Raw genomic sequence first — 25,149 nt, 5'->3', positions numbered from 1 at the left:
GTGAGTGCCCTGGTGATGAGGTGGAGGAGGACTCATCCAGGGCCACTCACAGGATCAGTGACGATGTCTGCCATTCCAAGCCCTGTACTAGCTACAGTATAGTCACGGGAATCACCCCACAGAGTGCTGCTATCCCTCTGTACTTGTATGGATAGGTTCTGGTCACCCGTGGGGAGATGAGATCTCTGCTGGAGCTCTCGCCAACCTTGCTTGGAACAGCTATGAGGCCCACAAAAACCTCAGGAGTATTGGCCACCCCACGCCTGATGGTTCTTCTCTGACACCTCTGGAGGGACATGGCCCTCTGAGCCTGTTCAGAGTTGGATGCTAGAGTCCAGCAGCGTGGTCCAACTGCAAGGCCAACTGGCCAAGTGCCTCAGGTACAGATTATTCTGGCTTCCCAGACTGGAGGTCAGATCAGAGCCCTGTGCGTATGAACTGTAACCAGGGTTCGAATGATACAGACCTTCCCTAGGCAGTAGAGATTTCACATGGGACAGTAACACAAAATGACCCTCTGTCTTCAGGACCCTCACTGTCTCTTAGAGGACCAGGGTTCTGTTCACCACTTGTCTCATGTCAGACCCTTTCCATGTGGGGCAGCACCTCCCTTCCTCCCAGACCTTGTGTTACCACTCCTGTGACATCCAAGTAGAGGAGCACTAGCCATCCATTGACCTTGCTGAACTTCAAGCAAGTGAGAATAAAAATTACATTTTTTTTTTTTATTTCCCAAAAAAGTCGAGGCGGGGAACAAGGTGATACAAATTACTGCCATCTCCTTCTGGGCTCTCTGCCCCTGCGGAGCACTGCCTGCTGGCCTCTCTTGGCTCATGGAGTCCCGGAGGGCTTGCACAGTGCAGGCCCAACCTCTTCCTCCAGTTTTCATATTGGTTAGTCCAGTTAGATCTTAGAACGACACAGCGTGGGTCCCCTCCTGATACAGCCAACATCCCCCCTCCCGCCTGCCCTCACCCTCATGCCCTCAGCTTCCTCTTCCCTCTACGCTCCTGCCTGAGCCTCACTGGGTACCCCCAACAGCCCTCCTGAGACATCCCACCCCACCCTGTTTCTCCTGCCTTCCTGACAGCAGCAACCTCAAGCCACAGCTTTTACTGTAGCCTTGATGGGGAAGCCTAACGCTACCTGAAGGGCAAGGGGCATCTGGTAAAGATGGATTGTCCTCAGACCCAGCCAGCCCTCTGCTCCTCTCCTATCAAAAAGCATTCTGTAGGAAATGTTAACACAACAGCTAAAACAAACAAACATCTGTAAAAACAAGGATGAGCCAATGAGAAGCCAAGTGCTGGCCAGACTGGCAGCTCTGTTCTGGGGAGAGCCTCTCAGGGGCTCGCCTGCAAGGTCCGCATTCTCTAGACGACACATCTGGAACTGGCCAGAGGATCTGGAAAAAGATCTGCTCCTTCTAGTATCTTGGGCATTTTAACTAAGAAGCACCTGATTGTTGTAGGGGAGGTTAAGGTTCTAGGCTGGTCAGTCCCTCCTTCAACCTGGCTACTGCCTCTCCGGAGCCCACACAAGGAACACTCCCTTTGGTTTCTGGCGTTGGATAGATGATGAAATAGATCCTGTGCAAACCCTAGGTAGGGTCTGGAGTTGTGATGGTGGGCATGAGAGGACTTTTCCTTGGGCCTCAAAGTCTAAGCTGGTCCTTGGCAGCTGGAAGGAAGCCTCAAGTACCGATCCCAGCCATGGGAAGGAACCCAGAACAAAGCTTGTCTTCACCCAAGTGACTACACCACAGTGCTGGCAGGGAGTGTAGAGCCAAGTCCTGGACCCCTGTTTCACTGAGCCCCTCAGAATGTCTGTGGGACAGCAGTGGCTGGGGACTGGGCTGCCAGGAGCAATATGTTATACCAGGAATCTAGGTGCAGAAGTTAGAAGCAGACACGTAACCGCCTGGTACAGCCACCTCTCCAGCTCTTTGAGAGAAGGGGCTGGAAGGCAGAGGGGATGGGGCTAAGTCTGACAAGGGGGTACTCCATGAGGATAGAGTAGGTAGGGACGAGGGAGAAGAACCAGAAAAGATGAAAGACCAAGCACGGAATGTGAGCCAGCGGACACTTGAGTCTCACGAGAACCCTTCAGAACCAAAGCCCTCCCCTCCCTCTGGCCGTCACCCAACTGTGCCCCTTCCCCGAGGGTGCCACGAGGACTGCCGCTTCATTTATGGAGGTAGGCGTCCAGCCACAGCTCCCCAGACTTCTTCAGTGAACTGCAAATAGAGAGAGGAGGGGGCGGAGCTTAGGGCGGGGCTCAGGAACCAGGATGGAAAGGAACCTTGTCTTCCAGGCAGTGAGACGGAAATCATGTTGGGGTGGCAGGTGCTTCCTCTCAGATACCGACTAAGGCTTGCCACTTACCACAGGATACCACAGGAGCTGTGGGCTACTGACTAATGCACCCCTGGGAAACCCCTGGGAAAGGAGAGAGGGGAGGTCTTCTAGCCCTGAGTGGACCAGAGTTAAATGGTCCCTACTGTGAGTGAGCCCATCTATTTGCCTCTGACTTCCTCAGCCCCGCCCCGTCTGTGGCCCCTTACAGTACTCCAGAGCTCCAGCCCTCAGTCCAGCTCACCCCTCACCTCACAATGTCGAGCAGGGCCCTCAGCAGCGGCTTCTCCTGGTATTCAATGCCGTGCTTGGCGCAGAGAGACTTCACCAGTGGGGCAATCTTGTGCAAGTTGTGCCGTGGCATAGTGGGGAAGAGGCTGGGGGCGCAGGGGGGCGGGGTGAGTGCAACCCGAGACCCATGCTCTCCTCCTGGTCTCCAACCCAGGGAGGCAGGCAGGTCTGAGGTCCTATCTGAAACCAGGACAAAACTGGCTCCCACCAACTGCCTGCAAATGTTACTAGTGGTGTGAGGAGGGCAGTTTATGAACAGGGCCACACCAGAAAGCCATACTGGTATTGAACAGCTAAACACAAAGGTCTCGTTTTTTTGTTTTTTAAGAAAGAAAGAAAGAGAGAGAGAGAGAGAGAGAGAGAGAGAGAGAGAGAGAGAGAGAGAGAGAGAAAGAAAGAAAGAAAGAAAGAAAGAAAGAAAGAAAGAAAGAAAGAAAGAAAGAAAGAAAGAAAGAAAGAATCAGGGTTCATGCTCCTGGTCTCATCACGTGAGCGGCCAAGGCAGAAGACCCATGTAAGTTCAACACTAAGCCTCAAGAAAAGAAAAAAAAAGGAAACGAAAGAAACAGATGGGAGATGAGAATAATTAAAGATGAGATAAAGGCAGAGGCAACAGGCACAGTCCTTTGGCCCCCGTGTACCAGACATGCTATCTAGCTGGTCCTCGGTTTTCTAGCCAATAACTAGGCCCATTATAGGTGTGCAGGATAGTCCTGTAAGCGTTCTGTATCTGCCAAGAGGCCACACATAAAGGAGTGCAATCCCCAGGATGGTCCATGTGGCACAGAGCCTGGACAGGAATGCCTCCAGGACGCACTGATCCCAGAGCCGCTCTCCTGCCCAGCTGTGCTCAGGGCAGTGGTCTTGCCACTAAGAGGATAAACTCATGCTTCCCCCCTCCTGTTTCTCCCCCTCCCCCATTACTGGGCCACACTCACTGGTGCTCAATCTGGAAATTGAGGTGCCCGCTGAACCAGTCATTGAAGAAGGACTGCTCCACATTGCAGGTGGCTGCCAGCTGCAGAGGGGACAGGGGATCAATGGCTGGGGTGTAAGAACAAAACCAAAGGACCTGGACTCAGTCCATAAGGGTCACCTTAACCAGGGTCTCAGGGCCCCTCTCTAGGTCATACCATTCTACCTGAAAGCCTCACCCTCCCAGTCTCCCCAAGTTTCCTCTGGTAGATTCTTATCACTCCTTCCATATTTCCCTCTGTGTTGTTTTTAACTGGTCTTGGACTCCTGATCTTCCTGTCTCCACCTCCCAAGTACTAAAACTATAGGTGTGGGCCACCACATTGTGTATACTGGGTGCCAGAGATAAAACCCAGGATTTTATGCATGCTAAGCAAACACCAACTGATCTACGTCCCCAGTCTTCCTACCATCCTTTCTTGCTCTGAGGCTGCCAATAGGTAACACGTAGTCCTAGGGAAGGTTTGTATAGCCCTGGATCCACAGAAGCAGGGTGCAGGCATGGGCATGGGGCAGCTCTTCAGGGTCCCCGTGACTACTTTTGCCTCCCCTCACCTGGCTGCTGAACCAGTCCCGGTAGTGATCAAGGTCGATCTCCATGACGATGTGGTTCATCTGTGTAACCCACACAAACCAGTGACTCTCCAGGAACCTAGAAGACAGCACAACTCAGTGCCGAAGCCTCAGGGTGGCGGACAAGCAGCCACATAAACCCATTGTACCTGTCCTACCCCCATGGCAGGTACAGGGCTCACATCACAGCCCCATCAAAGCCAGTGCTCTCAAAAGCACGAGGTGAATCAGCAAAGTTGGGGTACCTGATAAAGTTGAGGAAAACCAGGGCTCCCAAGATGCCATAGAAAGGGATGTAAGTGTAGAAGAAACGCACATAGTAGCTGATGGCCCAAGCCAAGTCCTGTAAGGTAAATAAGATTAGACTTAACCTGCCCCGCCCACCTTGGCATGGTGCTCCTGACCACAGAGGCATGTACATACACAGCTGACAATGCTTGTCACAGGTGTTCATAAGAAACCACAACAGGTTGCTAGGAAGTTGGACACAGTCATACACTTGGCTAAACTACCTGTTTGCATGGAGTTTGCTAGTGAGTTTTAGGAAAGAAATGGCTATTGGCTAATAGGAAAAGAATGGATATTGGCTAGCAGGTAGCTAGTAAGTCCAGAGGATTCTGATTGTGAACCTCTAACGTGTGGCCAGGTCACTGGCCATCCGCAGCCTGGCCCCATTCAGGTACCTGGATTTCCTTCCTTTCTGAGAAGGAAAAAGGCCAAGGGACACACACCGTCGCTGTCAGCAACCCAGACGAGGTCACTTCTCAGGTTGGACTCTCTTGTTGGCCCCTCTCCTGTCTTCACTTTGTCTGCTCCTCTTTGGTGGCAAGGTCCTAAGCTTGAATGGCTCCCCTGGGAAGCCTCTGCCTTCTGTCACAGCCTCACAAGCAGTCATTCTACTGAGAAATCCACATCCCTGCATTGTCTCTGCTACTCAAGCTGTGTGTCTTGGCTCATAGCAAGAGCCTCCCTTTGTTCTCCAGCTGATGGTCCTCATGAGTCCAGGGCAACCAATGACCTGTAGCAGATCCCAGCTCTTTGCTACAAGACCCTCCCATGTAAGCCAGTGGCCATAAGCCACAGGCTACAAGACCCACAGGCCCTTTTGCCTAAGCACCCCAATCCTCTCTCTGGACCTTTGTACACACTCTTTGTGGCCAGGAGTGTTCATAAACAGCCATGCTTATTCGGGAGCTTGTTTCCTCAAGGACCCACCCTCTGAGGCAATGGAAGATCCCACAAAGAGGTGCTGGTGATATGGTTCAGTGGTTAAGAGCACTCTGGCTACTCTTCCAGAAGACACAGGTTCGATTCCCAGAACCCACATGGAGGCTCACAGCCATCTGTAATTCTACTTCTATGTATCTTGATGCCATATGCTGGCCTCTGTGTGCCCCAGAGAGTGCACAGATATACACGTAGACAGAACGCATGCACACGAAATTAAAAACAAAGCAAAAGATCTTAAAATGACAACAAAATTGGGCACACTCATGTCTTAGCTCAGGTACAAAAATGAAGAACAAAACCAAGACCACATTGATGAAGACATGGTAATTTCAGAACAATTTAGGGGACAAGGGTGGCCCTCGTTCAGTGCTTGCTTGGTTGCAAGAAAGTGAAGCAGGTCCTTGGCATCATTCCAGGTGGTCAGAGTGCTGCCAGCTAAGTAGGAAGGGATGGCACCTTGGGAGGACCAGAGTAGGAAGCTACAACAGCCAGGAGTGGCTGAACACACCATGCTCAGACTCAGGCGGCTGTCTTGGTCAAGTGAAGCAGGCACAGCAAGTTCTAGTTGTACTTTGATAATCCTTTCTTTCCTCCCCCCCCCCCCCCCGTCCCTCCCTCTCTTCCTTCCTTCCTTTCCTTTCCTCTCTGGTGCTGAGTTTGAACTCAAGGTCTCATGCATGCCAGGCAAGCACTTTGCCCCTGAGCCACGTGCCCAGCCCCACTTTAATCTATTGCATAAATATAGTGCATAAGTATGTATGTGTGTATATTGTGTGCATGTGCTTAGAATGTGGTACACACACACACACACACATACACATACACAGCCAGGCATAGCTTGGGAAGTAGAGGCAGGGAGACTGAGTTCAAGGGTAGCCTGGGCAACATAATAAGAGCCTATCTCAAAATTAAGTCATTAAATGTATGGAGAGCCCAAGAGGGGAAGGATTAAACATGTGTACTGTCACATGCAGACTTTGAAAAAGCTAAGAACATCCACTAAGGGCTTATGCCCTTATCTGTTCTCCCTGAGGGCAGAGACCATGTTTTCATCATAGACAACTCTTTGCTTGTGGTGAGAAATCCTTAGAGCGTACTCCACCATGAGGTGTACAAAAATCACCACTGTACTTCTATGTCAACCCAAGTTTACCTTCTCAAATCTATACACGACCTGCCTCCCTCCATGGAGGTAGAGACGTGCCCTCTGTGATGGCTAATCTTGGATGTCCACTTGACTACATCTGGAATCAACTAAAAGAATCACAGAACAATGAAGCTTTTGCTTTTTGATGCTCGCCCTCACTCTTGCTGGCAAGTTCATCTACCTTGTTGCTGTGGCATCCCTTCACTGGTGTTAGAGCCTACTCTCTAGGAATACTCTGGGACTCCAGCACCAGATTGGGACTTCTGAGACATGCAGTCCCATGGGCTAAACAACGGCCAGATCCTTGGCCTCTCTGTCAGAGACAGCCATTGTGCTACTCTGACCACTGCTAGCAAGCTCCTCTAGTAATCAATCGTGTGGTGTGTGTGTGTTCATTCTATCATTTCTGCTCTTTTAAAACTCTAACATACCTTCCAAGCTCACACACACTGACAATCTAATTAGCACCTCACATGACAATGTCTTTGGAAGTGCAATCCTTGCTAATAGAACTCATTAAGACAGGTCATTTCGGGACAAGTCCTGATGCAGCAGGACTAGTGTCATCCAATCAGAAAGGAACAAATTAGGGGTTCAGCTCAACTGATAACGTGCTTGCAACTTTAAGGCCCAAAACCTACAAACAAAAGCTGGGCATGACAGCACACACTTATAATCCTGGTGCTGGGGAGGTAGAGTCAGGCGGGCACATCCTGGGCCTTGCTGGATAGTCTAGCCTAATCTGTAAACTCTAGGCCAGTGAGAGACCCTATTTTAAAAGAGGTGACACCTTCCTGCTGCCATCTTCCATGTCATGGTGGTCGTGGACTCTCACCCTCTGAAACTGTAATCCCCCAATAAACTCCTTCTTTTATAAGTCACCTTGGTCATGGTGTCTTATCACAGCAATAGAAAAGTAACCAAGACAGTTATCACCTGGGCTCCACATGCACACACAGGCAAGCACACGTACAAATTTACATGCAACCATAGAGACACACAAATACACATTAGAAAAACAGGGGAACACCTGAACACAGCTATGGAAAGGCCTAGAGACAAAGAGAACCTGGTCACCTACCAGTCAAAGAGAGGGGCCCGGGCCCCTCCACCCTCTACCTTACCCCCCCCCCCCAACCTGATGGCAATTGATTTTAGACTTCTGTGAGGGTGAGAAAGAAAATATGTTTCTCTTGCTGAGGTTATCTGCTACTGGCGGGCTATGTTAGCCTCTTGTCACACTGCCTTCAGGAACTTCCTAAGGGACTCTGCAAGGGCAATGGTTGCCAAGTGTCTTTACACCTGACATGCTAGGGCCTTCTCAGCTCTGGTGGCCTCAGAGACACTTTCTTCCAAAGAGTGACAAAGCAGCTACACTTTGGGGGAGATGTCTGGGGACCCGCGGGCCCACAGAGGAAGCCGGGGCAACAGGCCTTAGTCACACTCCCCGCCACCAGCCATCACTCCCTGACTTACCACCCAGTCCCTGCGGCTGACCATTGTCATGATGATCTGGTACTGGAAGTACATGGGGATGAGCAGTGGCGGTCCGACTGTGGAGAGAACATGTGCCTGTCAGAGGCGAAGCAGCCTGCTTGACCCACCTTCAGGGCAGCCTGGGAGCCTTGGTGATGCTGAACAGGGCCCAGAGGTGTTTCCACAGCTGACTGCTGGCACCCCTCTCTTGAACAGGTATGCAATCGTTTTCTCAGTTTGAAAAGGGTATGAGAGGAAGTGAGCCAGGTGGGCGTGCTGGGGTTGAGGGCAGGGCTGGGGACCTCAGGCAGCCGTACTCACTCAGGAAGAAGTATTCATGCTGGTGGTTGTAGGGCAGGTATTTCAGCTTCTTCTTGCCATACTGAGGAGCAAAGAGAGAGTGAACACCAGAATCTTTGTCCCTACCTCCAGCATACTTTACTACGCACCAACCTCCAACCAAGACCTTGTCTCTTTGCCATCTATCTGTATCTGGGTCCAACAAGGCTAGCAGCTGCCAATCTCCTTGTGCTTGGCTGCACACGCCAGTGTTTTTATTGGAGTTCGGGTCAGACAGACTCCTGGCCTTGGCAACCCAGTGGCCTATGCTCAGCCACCTGTCCTCAGTGGACCAATTAAAGAAATGTGTTAACAGAAAAAAAAAAAACAGAGAAGAGATATTTAGTCAATGTGTTCATAAAGAGGATAAGTGTACCCCGTTACTACCACACCCATTTTTTGGATCCTAAAATGAGGTTTTGGGTTAAATCAAAAGCAAGAGGTATATATAACTAAGCAAGCCTGGTCATGGTGTGGCTCTGCTCCTCACCAGCCCATCTCTGTCTCTGTTCCGGTCTTTCATGCGAGGTACCCTGACAAGTTCTCAGAATTGAGTGAAATCTCTTTCTGGGAGACAAGCTGTTCCCCTGGCTGGCATGAGGCTTCAGCCTTTTCCGTCTCCCAGCATGCAATTCCTGGGGGATTTCCAACTTCTTGGGGGGTGGGGAGACTATTGTTCAATAGTCTACAAGCCAAAAGGATCAGGCAGAAGCTTCTATTCAGAATAATTTCATTCCTGCCAGCTCTGTGAGGCCAAACCTTGGCCAGCCCTCAGGTTGGTGGCTGAAGTTCAGGTTCACGGTTAATCACTACCCAAGGCCGTGAGAAGTATGCCTGCTTTGTGTTGCTTTCTCCTGCTATAGTTTTATTGAGAGCATTGGGGATGGACTCCAGGGCCTAAGCCATGTTAAGCAAGTCCTCTGCCACTCAGCCACACGAGACCTAGCCCTTGGGGCACGAACAATAAAAATGCTCACACAAGCCTAGGTACCCCACAGGGAGCTTTTGGGGCTGTCTCTATCCCTTTGGGAATGACAGAAGCTCCCAGGTCTCCATGGAGGTGCTTCCTGGAGACTATTAACAGTTAAGAGAACCTAAACAAGGCCCAGGAATCCTTCACAGTCACCGTCCTGGGGACATCTAGTCTGTGGGATGCCGTGTCATTTCTATAGGCTAATCATGTTTCTCCAGTAATTCTTGACACATAAGGAAGCCAAATGGACAGAAGAGGCCAAACAGGGCTGGAGAAGTAGATCGTCTATTAAGAGTACTTATTCTTACAGAGGACCCAGGCCTGGTTTCCAGCACCAACATGGTGACTCATAAGCAACTATAACTCCAGTTCCAGGGGATCCAATGACCTCTTCTGACCTCTGTGGGTGCTCTGCACTCATACAGTGCACAGACACCTGAGCAGGCAAAACAGTTATATAGGTAATTTGCATGAACAACAGATCCAAGCAGCAGCAGCAGTAGACACCTTTTCATTCCAGGGCCTGATTCCTAGGTAGCTGCTATGACTCAAAAAGAACCTGCTCTTCTTGCTTGCGGTGCTGGGTTGGGGTGGGGAGGGGAGGGTAAGCTGTAGTGATAATTTTGGAATTTTTTTTTTTTAAACTACACAGAAATAGGGCTGGAGAGATGGCTCAGCAGCTGAGAGCACTGGCTGCCCTTCCAGATATCCTGAATTCAATTCCCAGCCACATGGTGGTTCACAACCATCTGTAATGGGATCCAGTGCCCTCTTCTGGTGTGTCTGGAGACAGCTACAGTGTACTCATATACACATAACAAAAATAAAATAAATCTAAAACAAAATCAAAAAACACCCCCCCAGAAATATTTTAAGAATAAGTTTTCATTTTAATCCCAGGTGTGGGATATGGCCTGCTTCCGACTGTCCATGGCAGCTGACTATGATTTGCCTCGTGCTCTAGCAGGGGCGTGATTTTTGCCAACTGCAGATAGTTTCTGGGATTGTGGGACATTTGGAATTCTGAGGACTTTTCAGAGGGTCTATAAATGCTAGGGTCCTGAGAGGTGGGGTAGATTGTTGGTTGGTTGGTGGTGGGCATTGGTGGTCACCATTCGTTAAGCAATCGTATGCAAAGAAGAAACAACAACAAGATATCCTGAGGGCAAAGATCAAACTTGTCTCAAGGAACTCAATGCCCCTAATCAGCAGGAAGTAACTGTCATAACATTGCCTGCTTTCCCACTCCTGACTTTATTCAGAGAACTCTTTCCTTTCCTCTCTATCCTTTTGAATCCTCCTATCTAGGGTTAGGGGGTTGAAGACAAAGGTGTCCGAAGAAAAAGAGGGGAAGAAAGAAAAACCAACAAAGCAGCAAAGACTGGCAACAATAAGCCCATGCTTGGCGTCAACAGATCCATGATTCTTAGACACTGCTTCTTGCCAACACAGAGTCCATGCAGGTTCCCAGGCCTCTCTGAGCATGTTTGGCTTCCAAGTCATTTGGTTGTTAAGTGTTGCCAATGGGAACTTGGACATAATGGCAAGCTGACTCCAGGACAATGCCACCCTTCTCTCTGCAGACCCAAAGATTTATGTCACCCTCCTTGAACACTGTTCCTTCATACTTTCTTTTGGTCAGTAGAGCAAAATGAGTTACAGATGGAAGAAAGCTTGGATGTCTCCTGGGCTGACACTTCTGACCTCCAAGTGAGAACTCAGAGTGGGAAGTGTATGTCAGAATCACAGAGGTCCATGGGTTCCCACAAAGCAGGGGGTGTGGGCAGGAACAAAGTCCAGCCTGTCCCCAGAATGTGCGTCTTGGTGCCAGTGGCTATGCTCACACGCCTGCTGAAGAACAACCAGAAATGCTTCCTTTGTTCTTTGAGGCCTCCTGTGCCTTGGCAAGGGTCTCATGCATCCCCAGAAAGTATGTCATGTACACGAAGTCTGTCATTAGGGTCAGACCTGAGGTTGGCCTTGGAGCCTTGGAGAGGTTAGAGCCAGGGAAGCCTCAGAGGGGCCTTTCATGGTTTCACAGTAAAGGGAGGGGATGTGAAATGCTGGCACAGAGGAAAGAGAAAGACACATACACCCCTAAGATGCCCAGTGAGTGGGGCGAGCAGCAGCCTAGGCAAATGCGTGGACAGGCCCTGGGTCCTGCCCTGACTACCTCCCAGAAGCCAAGGAACTGGCACGCAGACCTAGCCTTGGAATGCAGGACGCCTAGCTCCAGTAGCCTCCCTTCCCCATCATATCCAAGCCCACATTTTAAGTTCTCCCTTAAGACTGTGTTAACTAGTTTTATGTCAACTTGACACAAGCTAGAGTCACTGCAAAGGAGGGGGTCTCAATTGAGAAGATGCCTTAGTAATACTGGCCTATAAATAGGCTAGCACGGTATTTTCTTAATTAGTGATTGAAGTGGGAGGGCCCAGCCTGTTGTGGGTTGTGCCATGCCTGAGCAGGTGGCCCTGGGTTCTATAAGAAAGCAGAGTGAGCAAGCCACGAAGAGCAAGTCAGTAAGCAGCCTTCATGGCCTCTGCGCCTCAGCTCTGGCCCCAGGTTCTTGTGCTACTTTAGTTCCTGTCCTGACTTCCTTCCGTCAGGACTATGATGTCAAATAAACCATTTCCTCCCCAACTTGCTTTTGGTCATGGTGCTTCATCATAGCAAAAGTAACCCTAACTAAGACAGAGACTGAGCATTAAGAAGAATCTTCAGATCAGCAGCGGTCAGAAGGCCCCCTTAGAAGACCATTGGAGGGGGTTGCCAGGGGAGACCATTTGAAGGTTGTATTTCTGTAGCAAGTACTGCTTCTACTGGTTTGTGATCACTGTGGAGGATGACTGAGACTATAGGGCTGCCTCCAGCTAGCAAGCATTGTTGGTTCCCACATGCACTTTTCAGATTGACCCCAAGCAGACATGGCCAGGTCACCCCAAACAGTGGCAGGTCTCAGTACCAGCCCCTATGCATGCTCAACCTTAGGGTCACAGGGAGTCAGCACTGGAAACAATTCTGCATTAAACTGAACTCCTTATCCTCCCTGACCTTTGAGTCCCTTGCTGCAAAGTGGAGGTATGACGCGTACTCCATAGGGATTCCAAGAGCCCAGTGGATGGACGGTGAGCAGAATGTCAGTTCCAGTAATATCTTCATGCACAAAATGACATGTTGACATAACACTGCATGTGTGCTTCCAACTCAATGTCCTCTGAAGGACAGCTACAAAGAGATGTGTTAGGGTATGGCTGAACCAACTGTCTTATCTAAAATTCATTTGCATGGTTAATACAGAGTGCCAACTTTCAGGGTGATTCTAGATTGAGTTCATTGAGGTTGGAAGATCCACCTTGTATGCAGGTGGCACCATGACATGGCTTAGGGTCTTAAAATAAAAAAAAAAAAAAAAAAGAAGAAAGGAGAAGGAGAAGAAGGAAGAAGGAGGAGGAGGAGGAGGAGGAGGAGGAGGAGGAGGAGGAGGAGGAGGAGGAGGAGGAGGAGGAGGAGGAAGAAGAAGAAGAAGAAGAAGAAGAAGAAGAAGAAGAAGAAGAAGAAAGCAATCTGAACACCAACTTTTATCTCTCCTTCTGTTTCCTGACTGATTCCCCACAAACTGTAAGCCAAAGAAACTCTCTCTCCCCAAAATGCCTCTTTTCAGTCAAAGCAATGAGAAAAGAAACAGGTACACCTACAAAGCACAAACTGTGGACTTAAGGACACCAGGCCCTGCTCTGTGATGTGTTTTACTTGGCTAATATCTTGTTAAGTTGTGAGATTGAAGAAAGAATGGAGAGAAGTGTTTTAGAATGCAAAGAGCTAGGAGGGTGCACACGTGGCTTCTTTTCAGAAAGCTGGACTTAACCAACAGAGACATTCCCAAGGGCTGGCAAGCTGGTGGCCTGGATGGTAGGTCTACCATGACTCTGAGGGTGTGATTTTCTTTCTGCTTTAGTGGCTCTAGTTACAAAATGTTGATGACAGCTCCTGCCTCTCAGGTTAAATAAGGAGTAAGTGGGGTGAATGCCTGATACTCCTTGGGGTGCAGGTCCACAGAGTCACTCAGAAAGTTACTCTTCTTTCTAGGTGGGGACTGCCAGGCCAAAGTGTGGGGAACAGAGAACACTGCTCATTCCCTTTCCTGTCTAACACAGAAAGTAAGTTTGGGAGACAGCACAATTAGAAGGCAGGGGCCAGAAAGACAAATGGTTCTTTCACCAACTAGGCAAGTGTGGTTTGTGTCCAGAGCCCAACATGGAGATAGTGGCACACACAGAGTTGTCATTGAACTGGTACAGCCCACAGCGGAGAAAAGGCAAGAGCAGTGGGCAGGAAGTGATGCCGGCCCTGGTAGCCAGTGTGACCAGCTCCTTCACCAGCCACAGGCCATATGTGATAGTTAATAATGACTGTCAACTCTACGAGATCTAGACCACTTAGGAAGTAAGCTTTCTCAGTATGCCTATGTATTATTTAGATTAGGTTAACTGACGTGGAAGACCCCACTTACACGTGGGTGGTACAATCCCTTAGGCTGAATATAAAACACGAAGCAAGCATTTCCACTGCATGACTATGGAAGTAATGAGAACTGCCAGCCTCCCAGTTCTTCTGTCATGCCTTTCCTACAATAATGAAATGACTCTTTGGCGGGCGGTGATGGCGCACACCTTTAATCCCAGCACTTGGGAGGCAGAGGCAGACAGACTTTTGAGTTCGAAGCCAGCCTGGTCTACAGAGTGAGTTCCAGGACAGCCAGGGCTACACAGAGAAACCCTGTCTCGAGAAAAAAACAAAAAACAAAAAAACAAAACAAAACAAAACAACAACAACAAAGCCAGAATAAATCCTTTCTTCCTTAAGTTGCTTCTTGTTAGGTTTTTGCTTTTCTAACAGTGAGAAAAGTTATTACTATATAAAATTAGTACCAAGAAGTGTAGCTGTTATGTGGTAATCCTGACCATGTGGTTGGGAACGCTTGGGACTGGCTTTGGGGAGGAATGTGGAGCTCGGAGCTGTAAGCTTAAGAAGCCCTAGACTGCTGTACACTGGGCTTGCTAGGCTATTCTGCTGGGAAGATCAGAAGGCTGAAAGGAGTGAGGGGTGGGAGGGATGGCTCATGAGCTTCAGAAGGGGGCAAGCAAGGACTCTTAAAGTAACGGGGTTAGAGGCTGCTTGTGTGATCTTCTGGCAAAGAATCCGAACATATCCTGCCCTGTTCTGAGAACTTGTATGAGGCTGGATTAAAAAGCAATGGATTAATTAATGTGTTTGGCGGAGGAAGTCTCAAGCAGAGGGGTGGCCGTCTGCAACATGGGTCTTACTGTTCTTATCCTGATCTACAGCAAAAAGAGCGATGGGAGCAGGGAGATATTATAAATGTGCAGCTCAAACAAAGAAAAGGTTGTAGCTGACTCTCAACCTGAAACAGGGGCTGAGACTGTAACTAGAGGCTGTGGCTGTGACTGTGACAGGGGGTGTGCCTGTGCCTGTGGCAGGGGCTGTGACAGGGGCTATGGCTGTGACTATAACAGGGGCTGTGGCTGTGGCAGGGTCTATGATTGTGATAGGGGCTGTGACTATGGCTGTGATTGTGCCTGAGACTGTGACAGGGGTTGTAACCGTGCCTGTGACTGTGACAGGGGTTGTAACCATGCCTGTGACTGTTCACAGGGTGTGTGCACAGGGGCTACCCTCAGAGAGAAACAAGGTGAGCCAGCTCAAGAGACAGGCTGGGGATTTTCAGGGAGCATTGCTTCAGGGGCAAGGCTGCCTAAGTTCTTCCGAGCCCAGATGATTCTGTCACAAGCCCCAGATGCTACCAACGAAGCTTTAGATTTTGCTGTTTGCCATGTTGGGTATCGGTCCTGCCCTGTTGCTGTGCCTATCTCTGGGGTGTGGATGTTTGCTCTGTGCCAGTCTATGTTGGGAGTATAGACCTCAGGCTTTGATGTTACAGGTGTCCACGGCGAAGAGGCTGCCAGAGTCTCAGATGAGACTGTGCACTTACTCTTTAAAAAGGATGCATTTTTCATTTTTATTTACGTGTACGTGTGTGCATGTGTGAGTGAAGATAACCATGGAGGCCAGAAGAGGGTGTAAGATCCTCTGGAGCTGGAGTTACAGACAGCTGTGAGCTGCCCAACATGGTTCGCTAGAATCTGAACTCTGCTAGGAACTAGTCTTCTGGAAAAGCAACAACTGATTTTAACCAGCTCCTGCGCTTATACTTACGAACAGCACTGGAACTGTTAAGACAATGGAAACTGTTGAAGTTGGACTGAGCACATTTTGCCCTGTGAGATGTCACGAGACCACAAGAACAAGCAGGGGTCGGGGGAGGTCACAGCATAAATAGGGGTGTGTTCAGGCACCAAGAGATGGCACCGTGACAGTTACTACTGATTATTAACTCAACAGGCTCTCTAGACTCACCAAGAAACAAGCCTCTGGTTTCCATGGTGAGGGATTATCTAGATTAAGTCGACTGAGTTGGACTGACCTATGCTAACTGTAGGCAGCGTTGGTTATTCCACATGCTGGAGTCCCAGACTGAATAAACCGCCGGGAGAAAGCAAGCCGAGCAACCACCTCTGTTCCCGACCGCAGACGCTGTGACTGGCCAGCTTCCTACCGCCATGCCTTCTCTACCGTCACGGAAGAGAAGGTATTGCCTTTAACCCTAAGTCCTAATAAACCCTTCCTTCTTTAAATCGTTTCTTGTCAGGCATTTTGTGGCCGCAAGAAGAAAAATAAATGATATGTCAGACACAGGCAAGGTCATGTTTCAGGTCTGAAATGAGTGTCTGAGGAGTGACAAGGGCCGCCTTTCTCTGCCTAGGGCTGAGGGGCGGTTTGGCAGGAGTTGCCACAAGGTCAGTTGCTGCCACTGGGAACTCACAAATGCATCTACAGAGCAACGAGCAACATATCCCTAGCAGGCACTGGCAGGATGCTAGGTGCTCATTCACGTCTCCAAGAAGAAACCCACATACGTTCTAGGAACTGCGGCAGGGATTGAAGGTCTGCTGGAAGCAGGGAGATAGAGAAAGCAGTGTGTTTCCTAGGTGAACGAAGGAGGAAGCCCTCAGGCAGGTGAGCTGCTAGCACTCTGAGGACAGTGACATAGTGAAGGCTGGGGGAGCAAACAAGATTGTCGCATACACCACCGTTTTAATTAGGCTCAGAGTTCCCACCGAGTGCTGAGACCCCAAACAGAGACGGTAGAGTGGTGCCAGGAGAGAGCAGACATTGGCATCCTTATTTCTAAGAGTATGGGCGATTGATTGCTTTCCCAGGGCAGTTAAACCTCGGGAAAAGCTAGCATCAAGAAGAGGCCTCAGGGGATACTACCCAGGCAGAACAAGCCAGCCATCAACTGCATCCTCAACACTGGAGAAGCCGCGGTATTAAAAGGAGTGTGCATGAGGTATTACGCAAAGCAGAAAGCTTTGTTCAGGTCATGGAGCCTGCATCCTGAGAGAGGACCAACAGTCTAGAGCAGACACTGGGGTAGGGAAAGCTCGATCTGCTGTTTGGGAAGGGCAACAAAGCCCGTTAGTGGCTGAGGGCACTGACAGACTCCAGAGGATGTAAAAGCAGACCATTTCACACCCAAATCCTACTGGGGAAAAAATTACAAATCGAGGTCAACTGAGATGGCTCAGAGGTTAAACAGTCTTGGTTTCTATCAAGACTGATAACTTCAGTTACATCCCCAGAAACTACATGGGGGGAAGATCAGAACTAACTCCTGCAAGTTATTGTCTGACCTCATGCCGTGGTCCATACTGGTGCTCATGGACCACATGCCAATCAAATGCATCCAAATGAAAACTACGCCCCACCCCCAGGCTAAAAGCTGAGGTGTGAAGCCATAAAGCACTAAAAATACTATGTGTGGAGAACTTTGCTAAACTGAATGCATATCATCACACAAAACAAACTCAGAGCACCCTCCCGGAAATCATAACTATGACCAGATGGTGGAAGTCTGCTCTTAACTTTCTGTGAATTGAATGTCCTTCTGGCTGGTCGGCTCTGGTCGTCTACACTGTGATAACGGCCTTGTCAGACATCAGTTCTGGAGCCTGGAATGGAGGCTCAGGGCCTTGAGCCATAGCCGTTGGGACGATTTGGGCTCTGTTTAGATGGGCTGGACTGTCACCCCAAGAAGAGACCAGGGTTCCTTCAGCCAGCATGGTCTCTTGGGCACTTGCACAAAGTTAAACCAGAAAACCAGGAAACATGGGGTTTCTCTTGCAAACACCTGAATGCCCAAGAGAGACTTTCCATGGTGATGCCAGCCTCCATCTTCAAATGCCACTGCCAACAGGACCAGCAACCTCCCACCATCTCCCTCCCAAAGCCAGCCAGCATTGGAGAAGTGGGATGGGACAGAATTCATCAGCTGCTGTGCATATGGTCTGCAGAGCTGGTAAGCCTGGCTTTCCTTTATCTGTTGGGAACTCAGGACTGTGTGGTGAGAACCAACAGCTTTACTGCAGGCATTAAGGAAGTCTTTGTCCTCACTATCAAAGGCTTCAGAGTAATCAACTCTACTATCCAAACACTTGTAGCCAAAGCTAACAAGCTGTTTCCCAGAAGAGAAACAGACAGGTGTTGGGCAGAAAATAAAATCCCTGCCTAGTCAAAGTTCAGAACTGTGGCTGAGGTCCTCTGCACCTTGGATCAGACAGGGCTACAAACCAGAATTGAGGGGGACAGACTCTCTCTTGTCTGTTATAAGCCTTGGATGCCAACACAGCTAGGTTACGCCTTCTACGACCCTGTTTACTGAGGGTAAGTTTGTATCCTCTCATAAACTCTGCTCTACCCAGCGCTGTAATTTTCCCTCACAATACTGGCATTGAACCCAAGGCCTTGAGCATGCTGTGTAAGGTCTCTGCCACTGAGCTATGTCTACAGCTTGTCTTGCGTTCATCCTCAGTGTACTATCTCCAACAACACACACAAGGATAGCTTTTTGCTCATCCTTCCTTTTTATAAATTCAACCCTAATATAAAGACTCTAATTTTAAAAAAGTATAGACTGATTTCCCCCCCTCCTACCCTCTTTAAAAAACAATATCTTGCTATGTAGACCAGGATGGCCTCGAATTCACAGTGATTCCTCTCAGTTTCCTCATGTCTGAGATTGGAAGCATACACAACCGTACCTAGACGGAGCACTCTTTAACTGCAATGAGGGCGTTTTATTTTACTTACTTATAGAGTTAATTGTTTGCTTATTGATTGATGGATTTAATGTGTTTGGATATTTTGCCTGTGTGTATGCCTGTGCACTACTTGCATGCCTGGAGAGCCCAGAAAGGGTGTAGGATCCTCTCAGCCTAGAGCTACCGATGGTTGTGAGCCGCTGAGAATCAACCACGGCTCTCTAAAAGAGAGGCCAGTATTCTTAAGTTCTGAGCCACCTCTCCAGTTCTACTATATGTTTTTAAAATTAGTATTTTTTTTATTTTTTATTTTGGATTTGGTTGTCCCCCCATAGCCCCGGCTGTCCTGGAACTCACTCTTGTAGACCAGGCTGGCCTCGAACTCAGAAATTTGCCTGCCTCTGCCTCCCAGAGTGCAGGGATTACAGGCGTGCGCCACCACCACCTGGCTAAAATTAGTATTTTTTAAAAATTAATATTCTTTAAACCCCCTCGTGTGTGTGTGTGTGTGTGTGTGTGTGTGTGTGTGTGTGTGTGTCACAGTGCATAGTGCATATGCAGAGGTCAGAGGATAATTTAGGGGTTTGTTTCTTTCCTTCCAACACCATGTGGGTCCTAGGGATGAAACTCAGACTATCAGCCTTGGAAGCAGGCACTTTACCCACCGAGCCACCCCAGTGGTCCTTTTGTTTTTGACATTTGACTTTGACAAAATCTCATTATCTAGACCTAAGTTGAACGAGAATTTTGAAGTCCTCCTGCCTCTATGTCCTATTACCATGCCAGCTGGATATACTTTTACTAAAAGAAAATTAGGTGATGGGGTGGAGAATCACAGGAGAAAAGTGAAGGGCTCAGTGGTAGAACATGTGCTTACCATGTGTCAGGCACTGAGTTTGAACCCAACACTTCCCCAAAGAGGGAAATTAAGATCAGTAGCACTGTCAAATGAAATAATGTCATGCTGTAAGATACGAACAGGTGGGATACTACACAGTCCCCAAGAGGATGACACAATCTCCAGAAACTTGTGGCATAAATAAGGTCTGCATTAAGAGAGGCAGTGAGCTGCAGAATATAAGGCATGCTTCGTTTCTAGTTTTGTTTTTTTTTAGGACAAGATATATGCATGTTCACGTGCAAACAGGAGATACTGAGGCTGGAGTCAGGGCTCAGTGGCAGCTACTAGCAAAGCTATCTGGCATCTCATTAACAGTGGTTACTCTTGGGCCCCATAAAACCTAAGGCTGAGAGGTGATGGAGTTAAGACACTAAATATATATTTCTATACTACTTCAATGTTTGTACCAAGTAGGTCCTATATTTATAATAAAAAATAAAATGATACCAAAGTAAGTGTGAGTAAATAGACAGAAGTTTCCTAGCAGTCAAAGATCTGAAGGCTTGTCCTGGCCTAACTGGTGAATGACCAGACCTTCCTGTCTGTTCGAGCCTTGCTTTCTCAACTGCTTAAACAGGCTGCTGTTCTCCAGATAACACTTCCTGTACATGAGCTGGCCTGCTAGACTTATCCTGGAGGCCTAGCATTTTGCCTTCCTGAAACATTTGACCCACTTTCCTGTGGGTGGGAGGGACACTCGAGTCTGGTCATGAGGCTCTGTGTCCAGTTCTCTGGAGGAAAGCAACTGTGTATAGATTGCAGCTGGGGTAACTTGAAATGACTAGGAAAGGGTTCCGGGTGGCAGAGGTGCTCATGTTCTGGTGGAATGCTGAGCCTCCGGTACTCCTTCCCTCCTCCCATGACATCTCCTAATCAACACCATCCTCTCATTCATTCATACCTCAAGGGGCTGCCACTCGCCAAGGACAAACACGTGCAGGCTCTTTATGTCCGGGTCCTTGTGGAAGATGTTGGGCTTGGCATGGTGCTGGAAATGTCGATGGTTCCACCAGTTGGCAGAGGCACCCTGTGAGGGGAGAGGAGCTAGGTGAGGCGCAAAGACCAATGGACTTGCCAGTGATGGGTCCTGATGGGAACCAGGTCCTGGTACCTCCTAATAGCCAGCTTCCCCACCACACATGAGGTTCGTGCCTGGAGTCCCTGGAAATCAAACTATAACTCTGCCACTTCAGAGTACTGCTCAGTTCTGAAAGAAGTCAAGTTCCTTCTCCAGCCTCAACTACCCTAGGGCTGAGCAAGGAGAAAGCACTTCAGAAATAGTGAAATTATCTCCACCAGGGAACCAGCAGTTTCTTTCCTGACTTGTGAGCCAGGGAAACTAGGGTATTTACACACACACACACACACACACACACACACACTCAAAGAAGGTTTCTTAAAAATAATCAGGACAGAAACAATTCAAATGTCTATGAACCAAAAACACAATGTGATCTCCTTACAACAGGATGGTTTGGGTAAACTATAAAAAGGAGTGGACTGGGTCAGTAAGAGGGCTCAGTGAGTAAAGGAGCCTGCCACAAAGCCTGACAACCTGGGTTCAAGCCCTGGGGCCCATGGTAAAAGGAGAGAACGGACTCCTGGAAGTTGTCCCTGGGCCTCTGCATATATGCTGTGGTGCCCCTTCCCCTAGATAATAAATACATAAATACATGTAAAAGCCTTTTTTGTTAGAAAACAATGGACTCCTAATACACAATATAAGCCCAGATGAACCTAGAAACACCACACAAGCAAAAGAAGCCAGGAAAAGAAAGAACAAAAACCCAAATCCCAGTGCTCATGATCTCTGTGACGTCAAGTCCAGTGAAGACGGTTGGTGGCTGCCCAGGTATCCCTGGGCAGTGAGCAGTGAAAAGGAAGCAGGGCGGGGGCACAGTGGCTATGGGGCTGTTGGTTTGTGGGGGTTAAGCCGTGGGTGATAACGATGCTCTCAAGTGTCAATGGAATATTCTGCAAGCCACTCCACGCATTCACTTTAAGTGGGCAAATGGCCCTCTGTATCTCAAACCCACTATTTTATCCAAACGTTTCCCATGGATTAAAGGCCTTTGTGTAACACCTGAAACCACCAGAGGAAAAGACAGGGAAACATTTCAAAGTCTAGGCACAGGCAGCCATTTTCTGAGAGAACATAGCAAGAATGAGACGGAACGGGAGACAAACTTTATTGGCTATTCATCGGACAGAAGAATTAGAGTCAGAATGCATAAAAAGGCTACAATATGAACATCAAGAGAATAATCCACTCAATAAGTAGACAGATGAATTTATGAGGCTGTTGTCAGAGAAGTAAGTCTATGAAAAAAAAAAAAACGTTCACCATCCTTAGCAACAGAGGAATGCAAGTCACTACTATACTGAGACTCCATCTCATCCCTGTCAAAATAGTTACCATCAAGAAAACAAACAACAGTCTCCTGCACATACGTAGAAGATGTGCAGCTTGGTCTTCCTGTGGGTCCCCAACAAGTGGAGTGCGGGCTGTCCCTGAATCCATGTCTGCGGGTCCCCTTCTCCTAACCGGCCACCTTGTCTGGCCTCGGTGGGAGAGGATGCGCCTAGTCCTGCAGTGACTTAATGTGCTGGAGTGGAGGGGTGAGGGGTAAGGGGCTCCCATTCCTCAGAGGAAAAGGGGAGGAGGGACTGGGAGGAGGAGGGGTGGATATTTGGATGTAAAGTGAATAAATAATGCGAAAAAGAAAACAAACAACAAATGCTTATGAAGGTGTGTGTTGGGGTTGGGGTGGGAATGTGGATTAGTCCAGCCAATAGAGAAAAGAGCATAAAGATTCCTCAAAAAAAAAAAAAAAAAAAAAAACTAAAACAAAAAGTACTACATGATCCAACTCTACCACTCCTGAGATAAATATCAGACAGACTCTAAGTCAGCACATGATACTCATGTTCACTGAAGCGCTACTAAGAACAGCCAAGAACACCTGTAATCCCAGCACTTGGAAGGTAGAGGCAGGGGGATAAGGAGTTCAAATAAATAAATAAATAATAAATAAATAATAAATAAATAAATAAATGTGAGTTACAACAGGGGGAATCAGGAGTTGAAAGAAAGAAAGAAAGAAAGAAAGAAAGAAAGAAAGAAAGAAAGAAAGAAAGAAAGAAAGAAAGTATGTGAGTTACAGAGTCTACCCAGGCACCTTTCAGTGGGTAACTGGATAAAGAAAAATATGGTATATACTCAAGGGAGGATGATTCATTCAGTCATGAAGAATGAAATTAGGTCGTTTTCAGGAAAAAGATCAGAAACAGAGATCATGTAAGTGAAACAAGCCACACATTTTCTCTCAGACATGGACTCTAGATTTTAAAATAAAGATATTATTAAGGTAAAGTGAGACCATCCGGGAAGGCGAGGAGACGCCAACGCTAGGAGGCGGCAGAGGGTGATATGAATGGTGTCTCCTACACATGGGAGAAAATGTCCTGATAGAATCTGATATTTTGTACAAGTCACAATGCTGAAAATTTAACATAAGCCTACAAAGAAAGGAGGGAAGAGCCGGGCGGTGGTGGTGCACGCCTGTAATCCCAGCACTCTGGGAGGCAGAGGCAGGCAGATTTCTGAGTTCGAGGCCAGCCTGGTCTACAGAGTGAGTTCCAGGACAGTCAGGGCTATACAAAGAAACCCCATCTGATGGGGGGGGGGGGGAGAAAGAAAGGAGGGAAGAAAGAAAAAAGAAAGGAGAGAGAGAGAATAGTTGAGTGTCTGAATGTGGGATCCCAAGTGTTCCGGGGTGGTGCGGGGTGGGAGAGACCTCAGCTGATGTAGTTCTTGCCTGCCATGAGCCCCTTCCACTGGATGTGGACTGACAGCCAGGGGTGGTGGTGGGGGAAGCCAACATTTAGATGACTCCATGGCCCCACAATACAGGAAAAAGGGGATCTTTGTATTTATTTGAATGTCATAGGCTACTACTCTGTCACCAGTTCTCAAAGCCTTCCCCAGAGGTGTCACTCAACAAAGTTGCCAGTTGGCTGAAGCAGGACTCAGGTCTTTTCTGTCCCCTCAGCAGGTGAAATGGTGGCCCATGGCCGGCTCTAACCATCTGGGTGCAGGTCTATTTGCTCAAAACAAGCATCTCACTTGTGGAGTGTTTTGGACACAAACACAGTGTCTGGGCACTAAGAGCATGGATGGAGACAGGGACAGCTGAGGTCTCTGCAGCGACCTCCGGCCCCTGGATGCAGCAGGCTTCGAAATCCATCACAGCCAAAAGCAGCATGTCAAAGTGAGGGAAGGCCCCAGGCTGAAGGAGTCAGATGATGTGTTTACATCTGAAGCCAAAAGGAACAGGACTGCCAAGAAAAGCACCAGATGGAAAAGTCCCTGACAGCGCCACTGAGGAGGGAGGACTTTAACAAGAAAGCCAGCGGACAGCCCACCAACCTAGAGATGTTTGTGGAGTGGGGAGTGAGAGTCATGGAGACGGGGCACAAACTTTGGACTTTGGACCAGACAGCAGGCTATTTTGGTTGTTTCTGCTGTCCTCATCACCAGGCAAAGCCCTGCCTATCAGTAATTCCTCCTGCATGGCACAATGGTGCCTCAGCTGCCTTAGGAGCAACGATCAGCATTCTGTGCTCTCAGAATGAGGAGGGAATGATGCCCTCTCCAAGGCAGCTGCTGGGCTGGGCCCAGGGGAGGCAGTGGCGAGCGGAGAGACAATGTGATTATCTGGGCCTGCCTTGGCCTCTCCTAGTATACTAGGACTGGGTCACAGGGTGCAGCAGCACACCTGGCAAGAAGACTCCTTAGCAGAGGTGTAGCCAGCAGAGCTGGGCAGGCATCGCATGGCCTGGGGCAGAAGAAAAGTACGCACTCTAGCAAAGGCACCTGTGATCCTTTCAAAATCTACTCTGGGGTTCATCTTGTTTTCAAGTGAGACACTTTCGGATATATTCAACTATCTTTAGTTGTCCCTTCGCCCCTCCAGCATGTGAGCTGGGCTTTCCAGCCGCTGCTCAGATCATCAGTTATCAGCCTGTGAAATTCCTGGCCTTTGTTCTTTAGAGAACAATACAGGCTGCTGCTCTCCCCTGGACGCCTCGGAAGTACTCCAGATCTGCTAGCCTTGAAGTGTGCTGATCTCATCAGGCAACCTGCTGAGATCGGAGCCATTCTCGGACTTCACCTCGAAGCCTGGGAGGAGGGGGGTCTTTTCAAGCTATATATTTACTAACACTTATTAATCTCAGACTTGAGTCGTCCTGACTCAGTTCTCTTTCGCCACCCCCCATAAATCCCCAGGACGCTCTTTCAGGTCTCCGGTTCACCTGTTACTGCGGGCAGCCACATTGAATTACTTTATCTTACGTCAAAATGGAGGTAGAACCAAAGGGCTGGAGACGTAGCTTAGCGGTAGAGCACTTATCCAGCATGAGCAAGGCCCTGGCTGCAATCCTCAGCACCACAAAGCTTTTTCTCTTAATAAAGGAAAGGCATAAACATTTGTTTTGATACAAATAAAATACTTTTAACAGACTTTTCAATGTTTGAACATTTTATATTTTGGTGTCCTGGAGTTGACAGGATTGCTCATTTAAGAAAGGATCCATCAAAGCTGCGCAGGGCAATGTGTGCACTTGATCCCAGATCTCAGGAAGCAGAGGCAGGTGGGCCTCTGTGAATGTGAGGCCAGTCTGACCTATGTGGGGTGGGGGAGAGG

At 48.6% G+C, this 25,149-nt stretch overlaps 1 protein-coding gene across 2 annotated transcripts in view; it reads right to left on the bottom strand.

Annotated features, from left to right (window-relative positions):
- Window positions 1–698: 698 nt before the first annotated feature.
- Window positions 699–25,149, bottom strand: part of Fads2 (fatty acid desaturase 2) — a 40,512-nt gene continuing 16,061 nt past the window's right edge. For both annotated transcript variants that reach the window (XM_052190234.1, XM_052190244.1), the window contains exons 5-12: window positions 20,343–20,468; window positions 8,368–8,428; window positions 8,047–8,123; window positions 4,439–4,536; window positions 4,176–4,272; window positions 3,584–3,663; window positions 2,606–2,731; window positions 699–2,236 (exon numbers count right to left, since the gene is read on the bottom strand). In XM_052190234.1, coding sequence (XP_052046194.1) covers window positions 2,185–2,236; window positions 2,606–2,731; window positions 3,584–3,663; window positions 4,176–4,272; window positions 4,439–4,536; window positions 8,047–8,123; window positions 8,368–8,428; window positions 20,343–20,468 — 717 coding nt within the window. In that variant the 3' untranslated portion in view covers window positions 699–2,184. The remainder of the gene's footprint in view (window positions 2,237–2,605; window positions 2,732–3,583; window positions 3,664–4,175; window positions 4,273–4,438; window positions 4,537–8,046; window positions 8,124–8,367; window positions 8,429–20,342; window positions 20,469–25,149) is intronic.

This window comes from Apodemus sylvaticus, chromosome 1, assembly GCF_947179515.1.
Source record: "Apodemus sylvaticus chromosome 1, mApoSyl1.1, whole genome shotgun sequence".
Lineage (NCBI taxonomy): Eukaryota > Metazoa > Chordata > Mammalia > Rodentia > Muridae > Apodemus > Apodemus sylvaticus.
This window is presented reverse-complemented; position numbering and strand designations above follow the sequence as displayed.